Here is an 11,613-nt window from a genome sequence, read left to right as displayed (position 1 = left end):
ACGGATGCCCAGTTTATTTATTTATTTTAATTATTATTCTGTTTTTATTCACAGGGCCAGAACTTAAAGTCGTTCAACAATCATCCAACTTGATCAAAGCGACATTCTTGGAAGGCCGTGGAAGTTGAGCCCACAGTGGACGGCTTCCATCGTGCAGGCTCTCATATAATCCCACAAAATCCATCATCATTTTGGGGATTAAATTAAAGTCGCAGAGATGTACCAGGGTCTCGCGCTGTCCTCCAACCAATCGCCGTACGCGCACGACACCGGGAATTACCTCCACCACCCGCCGGCCAGCTCCCCGGTGTACGTGCCCACCAGCCGGGTCCCAACCATGCTGCCCACGCTGCCCTACCTGCAGGCCTGCGATTCGCCTCACCAGACCCACGGCCTGGGCGCCCACCACCACGGGTGGCCCTCCCAGACTGGGGCGGCGGACGGATCCTCCTTTACGCCCGGCAGCCCTCACCCTCCCCCGGGCTTCTCCTACTCCCACCACCACAGCCCGCCCGTGAGCACCGGCACCGGCCGGGGGGTGGTGGGCGACGCCACGTCCCCCGCCGCCTACCAGAGCCCGCTTGTTCTGGGTAACGGCGGCCGGGCCGAGCAGTACGCCGGCGGCGCGCTGATGCGCACGGTCGGAGGCTCCTACTCCAGCCCGTACGCGTACATGAGCCCGGAGGTGGCGACCTCCTGGACCCCCGGAGCCTTCGACGGCGGGATGATTGGGCTGCAGGGCCGCCAGGGGGGCCTGTGCGGGAGAAGGTCCAGTCTGGGTATGTATGGCTCTCCTCCGTGTCTTGGTTTTAACTCATTTAATACTTTATTTTTGTGGATGAAAGTATGGAGTAAGGCCCAGGAAAATGTATTCACCAAGACAATTTGAACCCTTCCCACACGCAAAGACACTTTGATCTCACGATACACAACGAAAAAGATAAAAGAAAGAAAATAGAAGATATTTAAAAATGTATTATAAAATAATAATATTAATAATAATATTATTAATAATAATAATATTAATAATAATAATAATAATAATAATAATAAGAAGAAGAACAATAATAATGATCATATTATTGTTATTATTATATTATTATTATTATTATTATTATTATTATCATTATTATTATTATTATTATTATTATTATTATTATTATTAATATAGGGGGGGTGCACACATTTCCCACATTCATTTTCTATTTCCATAATTACAAAGAACTTGAGTATTAAGCGTCATAGTGTCATATGTGTGTGTTTTGTAAAAAAAAAACGTCATTTTTTTTTAAATGAAAGAAAGGTATTAGAGCCATTCATTTATTTTTAGAATGCAAGTTCATGTTTTGTGATTAAGTAAGCACAGGGCATTGTCTGTTTCGTTTTTCGTTCATTTTGTCTGATATGTATAACTCTAATTACGACTGGTGCAGGGTACCCTGGCCGGGTAATTTGGACCCTGTTTTAACAGCGCTTGTTTTTGCTCAAGTTATTTATTGTTGCTGGAGATAGGGAGGCCTAACAATGGTAAGTATACATTCAGCGCAGTGCCATGAGAGGAACGGAGATTCAATCAGGCCTCTAAAACAATGCATTGACAATACACATTCTTTTTGAATGGAGCACCCCTAAAAACAATCAATTAGAGAGTTAATTTAATCCCCATGCAGCAATAGTCCAGTGTTTCGACGATTGGTTGAATACACACACACACACACACACACACACACACACACACACACACGCACACACACGCACATACAGGCACACAGTGGGGGAACCCTGAAAGGATGATTTTCACAACAATCAGAGGAGTTATCACCCTGCTTTGCCAAACACATGCCCTGGAGGAAAAAATGACACCGTTTGGGTGGATCAATAGAAGTGGGAAAGCTGTGGACTATCAACCTCCAGCTCTGGTCCAAGCTTGTTTCTTGAACTGGCCTTGACGCCAAAGCTCGGCTCGTATCACCGGGGGGTATAATTAATTATGAGGAAACACACACCAACACAGACACACAGACACACACACACACACTCACGCACACAATTCATCCTTTATCCCTCCTGTTAATCCATGATTTTTTCTGAAGGATTAACAACAACAATTAATTACTGACCATTCTAGTTATCAAAGGTATATAGTATAATTTAAATATGTATAAAATTGTATATATTAATAAACCTTAAAAAAATACAAATATATATACTGTATATATATATATATATATATATATATATATATATATATATATATATATATATATATATATATATATATATATATATTTACAAAAAAAAATATATATATATATATATTTTTTTCAAATTCCCAATAAACATATCTGATTCAGAGATTCTGATTCTGGTGAATATATATTATAAATGTGATATATTTATATATTTGTATACTTATAAAAATAGATGTAAAAAGAGAAATATAATAGACCTGCATGTCCTATATGTAAATCCATGATTAAATAAACAAAGTAAACACCAGCCTGTTGATTTAGGCCTGTGAGACAGCGGGCCCTCGCCTCTCCCAATGGTGGGATTAGGAATTCAAGCAATTAATGCTCGGAGTCCGTCGCGTGTCAGTCCATGATGGATGGAGGGACCCCCGGACCCCCGGACCCCCGGACCCTCTGGACCCCTGGATCCTGGAGGCTGATAAGGGTCTCATTGACATTCCACCCGGGCTGCGCCCTCTCCCTCCATCACCCTGTCTCCAGACTGATCCATTTTGGGGTTTGATCTCCCCTCATCAGAGGGAGGAGGGGAGTGGGGGGCTTTTTGGATTCCCATTGGCCATCCATCACGCACTGGCGCGTAACCAGAGCCCCGCAGCGATGACAAACTTCAAATCAAAACGTTAAAATTATTCTACCATTCATTTCAATAAGAACACCCCTCTAGACAACCAAAATTAAACATTAACGCATCGCCCTCCCAATAGCTTTATTAATTAATTTGGCCAAACATATCACTTAATTTGGTTTTATTTTCACGACGTTGCTGCAATGTACTTGCAAAAAAATAATCGCAAATCAATCGCGCCAACGACTATTCGGGATCAGCGTTGAACCATTGACGCAAAACTTTTTCCTTACGAAAACACTTGGAACGTGACGTCATTGCGCGTTAAAATGCGTTCATTGCTTGTGTATTTCAGAGCTGATGGAGGAGATGCCCGAGGGCCGCGAGTGCGTGAACTGCGGCTCCATCTCCACGCCGCTGTGGCGGAGGGACGGCACCGGACACTACCTGTGCAACGCCTGCGGCCTCTACCACAAGATGAACGGCATCAACAGGCCGCTCATCAAGCCCCAGAAACGCCTGGTAAGACGGAGCAAAGCAGCAGATTGTCACCCCACCATGGGATGGAGAGATGGCTTTTCCAGTCCCCTTACAAACACGGGCATTTCTGCCATATAGATGGGTTCTTAATTGCATTTATATATTTATTCATTTATTTATTTCATCAATGTTTAATATTACCTGCATTGTCAATTGTGTGTATACATGTTACGCTAAATATTAGAAACATATCTTTTTTTTTAATACACTGTGTGTGTGTATATATATACACTTTATCCCATTTTTTGTCTTTAAAAAATATTCAGCCCTGTTTTGTTAAAATCGCGATAGTGTTTTGCCTGCAAGGTTTTGTCCTGGTCACAGAGAGTGTAACTGTGTACGTGTGTGTCCATGCGTGTGTGGGTGGGGGTCTTCAAGGCTTCACGGCTGTACATTTCCCAGGAACTCGCTGCTCCACGGCAGCTGTGAGCTGCGAATTACCTAACAATCTCCTTCGCTCGCGCCACTGCTGTTTTTTTATTTTTTTTGCTGTTTTTATTTGTCCCGGGGTGACCTTGCCCTTGAAAAGGGAGCATTTTTAGACAAGGCCCCTCCAGAGCAACATGACTGAGTTTAGCTGGGCCGTGCTTTCTGCTCTCCGGTCTCACTTGTTGTGGAGTACTCAGCTGATAGCTGTGCCATGAGGTTTCCACAATCCATCAGCTCTGCTTACATCTCAGCCCCGCCTGGACTTTATTGCTGCTGAAACACTTACACACACTCATCTACAGGCTAATACTCATCGTAGCCATCCATTTCTCTCCCTGTATAAAATTGAGAAAACAATTTCAACTCTGTGTATAATAAAGCCCTCGTATTTACAAACACGCCCCTCTGGCAGCATTAATGACGAGCCATGGTTTCGCTCGGATTTCAGCCTGAAACGAGTTGCAAAGACGAATCTCTGCGTCTTAAAATGTTTCTCTGTGTCCTTGTGCCGCACCCCCCACAGCAGACCACGTCTCGTCGCGCTGGCCTCTGCTGCACCAACTGCCACACCAGCACCACCACGCTGTGGAGGCGCAACACCGAGGGTGAGCCCGTCTGCAACGCCTGCGGCCTCTACATGAAGCTGCACGGGGTGAGCAATTCAGCCACAAGTTTTTTTTTTTTTTTTTTAAAGGACACAACTTGACTTGTTTTGGTCAGGTTGCCGTTTTATTCCAATTCATTGCCGACCTTCCTAGACGCACAAGTTCTTCTTTGTCGAGCGCCGACCCCAAGATCTCCCCGTCCGAACACAGCGCTTTCTCCCCCCCCGGATAGCCTCCTTGCCTAGCTGCTCCCCAGGGCTCTGCTGCGGGGAGGCGGCCTGTTGTTTGCGCAACGTGAAAGCCTCCAAGGACGTTGTGGTCATTGTTATCAGAGCAGTTCCGTGTGGGAGCCGATGTCATGACACCCTGCACCGGGAGTAGAACGCTCCGCTAACGTGTGGCTCGCCGCTCCCTGCAGGTGCCCAGACCCCTGGCCATGAAGAAAGAGAGCATTCAGACCAGGAAGCGCAAACCCAAGATGCCCAAGAATAAGACCTCCACAGGTAGGAACGTCAAACCACGGGACCGCCGCCAGGGGGCCAAAACGGGCAGATCCCCCCCTTAACCGGTCGCTTGACTTTCTGTTCCGCACTTTACCTCCCTTCTGATCCCATTGTTATCGTTGACCAGGGGGATCCATAACCTCGGACGCCGGGTCTCCGCCCTCCCTGTCGGTCTCGGAACACGCCTCCACCATCAAGAGCGAGCCCAGCATGACCCCCTCCCCCTACGCCGGGCAAACCGTCACGTCCATCACTCAGGTAAAAAGCCGCTCCCCGTTCGCAAACGCGGAAAATTCGCCAAAACACGTCAGATACTGTGTCGGGTGCAATATCGTAGAGCCGTTGTTTTTGTGTAGTCACGTACCCCGAAACAGATGTTGATTGAAACCGTGCAACCTCTCGTGAAAGCAATAGTTTGTCATTTGCAAATGTAATGAGCTTGTTATTAGATTTCCATTGACACAAAGTGAGTGGTATTTTGTGGAAGTGTCCTACTGATCCACTGTCATACATACGTTGACGTCAACGTCTCTCTCTCTCTGCAGACGTCCTCTCAGTTAGACAGCGCCGCCTCAGGACACGTCGATATTAAGTACGAGGATTATCCCTACACCCCAACCTCGCTCTCCGCCCAAAACTCCTGGTGCGCCCTGTCCCAAGCATGAGGACCTGCTGCTCCACCCCACGGCGAGCGACGGCGAGCCCAAGACCTCCACCCGGGCCGCACGCACCACCAAGGTTTCCCCCAAACACCGTCCCCACCCGACGATCGCTGGTCTTCCCCGCCGATGGTTTCCCCAACATTTGGGCGCGGCGGAGAAGGGAGACCCTCCCGTATCCGAGTGGGGGGCTTTGGCGGCCTGCGAGGCTCGCCTTTCCACTTCACACGGTTTCACCCAAGAGGGCCGGTTGAAACCCCGCCACGGCTCACCGGGACCAAAAAAAAAAACCGCCAGCCTATCTGGAAACAGGGTACTTACATGGACCGCAGTTTCACACGCCTCACGACTTCACACCGCTCTGTTAGCCGAGGGTTAAGAGTTAAAAACTGGACCAACCGATATTTGAAGGAGGGTTTTTTTTTTTTTGTTTTGTGTTCGGGAAGGTACAGGTCCAGGTTCCGAAAACGAAACTACGCAAACTACCTATCACCGGGCGTCTTCTCAGCGGGGACGGTATAGCGCGAGGGCGATCGAGGCAGAGTGCGGAGGAACGACGCCGATTGCGTGGTCAAGTGGTTGAAAGGCGTCATCGTATGCATTTTTTCCGCGGCCGCACGTTGGTGTCGCCATTGCAGATTTACACGGCATTTTTGCGAGATGATAATCAGTGTCCACTCCAGCGTGTTATTGTCATCGCAGCGTTAGAAAGCCCCCGAGACAGGCATGTTTTTTTTTTTTTTACTGCCGCTGAAAATGTCTCATTACCCACGTGTAGATGATTAACTTTTATAGATACATTATTTATGTTGAGATAAGGACAGTTTAAAAACATGGTGAACACTAAAGCCCCCCCCCATCCCTCAGATTTAATGAAGAATTGTTTTGTTTTTACAAATGACGGTGTTGACCTACGGTCTTATTTTTGTTCATGTAAATTGGGACCAGGATGCTTGATTCAGCTGCCGCGTCGACATATCAGAGAACTTCGATTCATTTCACTCAGTATTCTCTTTTGACATAAATGAAAGTGCAATGAGGCCATTGTTTTTGCCGCGATGTCTAAAGGCAAAAAAAAAAAGGAGAAGAGCATATAATTATTCTAAATATATTAATCTAATTTTATTTTCTGTATTTTGTTGATATGATTTTTCTGTTATAATTTTTTTTAAAGTGATGATTGTGTATGAACTGCCCGGCCTTTTAATCGTGGTTTTTTTTTGCAATGCTCTTTAAAATCTGTAAAAAGGTTAATAAACCGATTCTTAACTTAATAAGGTCATACGTGGAGAATTATTTTCATTTTTTTCACATTTTCTATCCCTGAAATGTATAATATATTCACTGGCGGCATCCAGCAGCATCGAGTACATAACCGCATTCTTTGAAGTGTGATATTTTTTTTTTTATCTTGAGATATTTGATTGCCTCTCGTAGATCTGGACAGAGGGAATCTAAAATGTGGACATTCTGGTTATTTCCACTCCTTTGCACATCCCAACGTGCTACAGTATTTACACTTATAACATTTTTTTTGACTCATGACATCTGTGCTTTTTTCCGAGTCAGTTCATTTCCCTCCCCCAAATCATCATCTCTCACTGAAACCTAAACATGTTTGTTTATCCTCGTGGTACGAGAGTCATGTAAATCATTTTGTTCTTATGGGCTCTATAATGTGTTTCTCCTGTGCGTGTGTGTGTGTGTGTGTGTTCGTGTGTGTGGAGGCGGGCGTGTGGACTCTTGCTCAAGCCGATGTTTTGCCGAACAAAGGTTACGTTCCAACTCCGATTTATGGCCGTTGGTTCCCTCTCCCGCCTGGCACCACCCGGCTGTGGCTTAACTGTCCCTATGGAGACACGCGGGCTCCACCGCGCCGATACCGCACCTCTTTATGACCGGCGGCCATGTTGCCGCCATCTTATCTGCTGCCGAAGGGAAGGTGGGCTCACGAAGTCACCGCGACTCAAATTTAAGTTAACATGGAAATCGGGGGCGGTTCTCGGTGTGGATTCCCCCATGTAGATTAGAACGTGCTCCAAGTTTGTATCGGGTCAAGAAACAACAGAAAGTGATGCTGCGTTCCACGGGAATTCAGAAAACTGTAATTCGCCGTCCCCCATGTTGACATAATATCGAATCTGCAGAGTAGTTCAAAACAACCTATTACGTGTTAAAATTAATAATAATCGATACAAAGGGAACGATAAAGGGAACATTGTTCACCCTTAACGGTGCGCACCACCATGCGACTAACACAATTCTTGCTCCCCCCCAATCAAAGCAGTCTAGAAACAGTTCCAACATCCCAGTTCGCCCTCGTCTTCGCTCTCAGACGTACTGTAAGTCAATTTCTTCTCATTCGTCACTGATTCATCATCAATTTCGTTGTGGTTCACATTCTTGCCGGGAGAGGCGGGCCCCGCCACCCAACGGGCAAAACAGCATAGAGAGACGTAACACAGTGAATGGCTGTGTCTTCAAAAGTGGCAGCTTAATCGAGTATCACAAAATTGATTTTTTTAGTTTAAAACCTTATGGATTATCAATTTAAGGCAATAAGTGCCCCCCCCCCCGCGCACTCACTCGCACGCGTGTGTGTGTGTGCGGGGCGGGTTGCACTTATTGCAAACCTGGGGTATTTTGTTGGGCCCTAAGTGCTAAATAGACAGCTTCTCCACACAGAGACGCAGACTCAATCAGGAGCCCTCGCGTTTACATTCAATCGCCTGTGAATGGAGTGCACTCATTAGGGCCGGGTGACACTAAAACCCTGCGGAGTGTGACCGGGGAGGGGAGGGGCGGAGAGAGAGGGAGGGAGGGTGTGTGTGTGTGGGGGGGGGGGGGGGGGGTGGACCTTGAGGACTCTCCATGTTATTTCACCCAGCCTCTTGTCTCTAACAGCGGTGCGGCTACTTCTAAATATACTACTCCAATAAAACGGGAGGATAGGGCCACTTTTTAAACTGAATCACCTTTAACTCAATGATAAAGTAGGTTCTTGTGTTTGACTACACTCACCAGCTTCTGCAACTACCAAGTCAATCCATTTCTCACTTTGAAAGGTGATGCATTCTTGAGATTTTTTGCAGTGGAATTGTGCTCTTATTGGCAGAGGGAAGAGAGTTTGTCATCACGGAAAAACGCTGAATGACCTTTGACGAGTTTCGCACAGAAGGAAGAAAGCGGCGTAAATAACGTGAAGGAGACACGCCGCAAATCTACCGTGCATACACCAATAGGGCTTACAAAACAGATTGGATTTTGATTTCATTCAGCGAGAGCAAAACCGGCTTTTATGGCTGCAGAGCTAAATGCGTTGAAAATCAACAATCTCCATTCAAATCAATTTGCGAATGTATGTGCAAGAAAACAAGGACTCAGATCCGCACAGCCCACAGCGTCACGTGACTATAAATATGATAACATGACGTTTCGCTTTGAGAAAGGTGAAAAAAAAAAAAGAGAGAGAGATCTCAGAGAAGCAGAGCAGCGTTAGTCACTGGGAGGCGGCCACGCCTGCTGAGGGAGGAGGAGGGAACGGATCTGCGTTCTAGCTTTCGATGCACCGATTTGGAAACAGAATAAAGGCGTATAGGCTGTGGAAAGACAGTTTGCCGAAGTAAATATATGCATCCACAAACTTATTGGTTCTAAATGCAGGATCCGGGGATCCTCCGGGGATCCTCCGGGGATCCTTGAAGGGGTTCCAGGGGGTCCCACTTGCAAAATTAGTTTTGATGATAGTTTCGCTGTTGTTTCCCTAATTATAGTATAGACTGGTGGGAAAGTTTGGATTAAATCATAACAATACACATTTTCCCAGATTGACCCAGGGACCAAATCCTATCAAATGTAGCCAAATGCGTATCAAAATTGAAGGGTCTTGACATGAAAAATGGTTGAGAATCAATGAACCCACTAGCTATTTTACCCCTGGGTTAGTCCATGGTTTTCCGTTCTCGGTTCCTATTCATATATATCCATGTATTTTACTGTTGTTGGGTTATTTGTGTTAAACTATCCGTTTTATATGACAGCTGGATCTGAAGAAACCAGAAACCTGTTCTGCAGTTTACAGTGTCAGAGAAATCCACCCTTCAGGAAAAATACTTTCTCTCTCACTATGTGAGGGTGTGTGTGTGTGTGTGTGTGTGTGTGCGCGTGTGTCTGCAAGACAGCTCAATCGCTGGACAGGCGGGCGGGCGGGGGGGGGGGGGGGGGGGGGGGGGTGTGGGACAGAAGCGGCCCCGGAAAGTGAGGAATGACTTTTTTTCCTCCTTTGTCTCTTTCCCAGGGCCCTGCTTTCACATTTCCCCATTCAATTATGCCCTCCATCCACACTCAAAACAGGATATTGTCTTTAAATGCGCTGTGGTTCGTAGGATTTAGTGACTGCATGTGTGTGTGTGTGTGTGTGAGTGTGTGTGTGTGTGTGTGTGTGTGTGTGTGTGTGTGTGTGTGTGTGTGTGGACGGAGAGTGAGAGAGTGTGTGGGACGGCGGTGGCAGGGAGGCGAGCACAGGTATTTATTCAAGGAATATTCAGCCTTTAAATCAAAACTTCCGTTTAGTTGTCCACCAAGCAAGTCCCCCCAAGGCCCTATTTATTGACCGGTATGACAAGGGGAACCAAAAAAATGTGTGTGTGTGTGTGTGTGTGTGTGTGTGTGTGTGTGTGTGTGTGTGTGTGTGTGTGTGTGTGTGTGTCTGTGTGTGTGTGTGTGTGTGTCTGTGTGTGTGTGTGTGTGTGCGTGCGTGTGTGCGTGCACGTGTGTGTGTGTGTGCGTAACGAGAGCTTACACTGTGCCTTCCGTATATATTTGTGTGCGTGTACCAAGCCTCAGTTACATTCATAGCGCAGAAAGGTTTCTTTCCCCCTGTCAAAGAGACGGGGGCAGAGCACCTTTTGTGTCACAGCCGCCTCTGAGACTCGTCGCGTAGACCCCCGCACCGCTCACCACTGCTCAGCTTTTCATTGACGCTCTGCAAAGTGGGGATCTCTTGGCCTTGGTTGGGGAGGCGACATGAGGTAAAAGGTGGAATACTGAAATGACTTAAAATCAAGTGTTTGATTGTTTTGTTCCCGGTTTCGGAATGTACGAAAATGACCACGCTTGTGAACCCGCGACGGAAATTCCGACCTCGCGAAATGCCTTGATGCAGCTAAACATCGTAACCTAGGTGTGAACCGAGGGCGACTGTCAATCGCAACGCATGGCCGCACTCACGTTTGTGTTGGCAGCTACGTGCTGAGAATGGGCGGTGGTGTGGGGTGTTGGAGGAGGAGTGGGGGGGGGGGGGGTTTAGTAGCAGTCAACAGGGGGTCAGGCCTCTTGTAATTGTCTGTGCCCAGGTTAGACCCCCAGGAGAACCCCCCCATTCTATTGTGATTTACCATTCTATTCCGTGATGAGCTCCTCCGCGGGGCCCACATCTGGTTCCAGGCAGAGGCAGCGAGAGGAACAATCAATGACTTAAGGAGCAGCACGGTCTAATGGAGAGACTTATGCAACTTTTCGAACAAACTATTGCGTGTGTGTGTGTCCAACACAGGGTTACGGCACAAGCGGTAACGAAAAACACGCCGCACCATCGACAACAACGACCTCGGTCTAAAGGTGGAGCAACGTGTGGGGCAAAGGTGGCGATACATTGAGGGCCCCATAAACCAGAGTACATCCAGCGTGATGGGGCCGTGTCACTGCAATACAGTCAAACACACGCGTGCGCACACACACACACGCACGCACACGCACACACGCGCATACACACACCCACACACACACACACACACACACACACACACACACACACACACACACACACACACACACACACACACACACACACACACACACCAAAGTAGACGCTGTTAGGTGGAGTAGCCACGGTGCTAATGTGCCGAAGCTGACCCCGCTCCTGCGGTCACAGAGGTGTGTGTTCTCACGCCGTTGTCGCCCCCCTTCTCTTTTAGAGAGCTGAGGATTGTTCTCTCCATAAGGCCTTCATGTCCCTAGCCCCCCCAAAAAATGGCTCTCGCCTCCCCCTCTCTCTCTGCC

At 47.2% G+C, this 11,613-nt stretch overlaps 1 protein-coding gene across 1 annotated transcript; it reads left to right on the top strand.

Moving 5' to 3' along the window:
• Positions 1 to 217: 217 nt before the first annotated feature.
• On the top strand, positions 218 to 5,559 carry gata5 (GATA binding protein 5; the record flags this gene model as incomplete). The annotated part of the gene is made up of 6 exons (XM_080014872.1): positions 218 to 779; positions 3,173 to 3,339; positions 4,310 to 4,438; positions 4,810 to 4,894; positions 5,022 to 5,152; positions 5,440 to 5,559. The coding sequence occupies 6 exons, from the start codon at positions 218 to 220 to the stop codon at positions 5,557 to 5,559; spliced, it is 1,194 nt and encodes a 397-aa protein (XP_079870998.1).
• Between the last annotated feature and the right edge of the window lie 6,054 nt (positions 5,560 to 11,613).

Source organism: Zeus faber (genome assembly GCF_960531495.2).
Source record: "Zeus faber genome assembly, chromosome: 15".
Lineage (NCBI taxonomy): Eukaryota > Metazoa > Chordata > Actinopteri > Zeiformes > Zeidae > Zeus > Zeus faber.
Note: the sequence above shows the minus strand (reverse complement) of the source record. Positions and strands in the feature narration are given on the sequence as shown.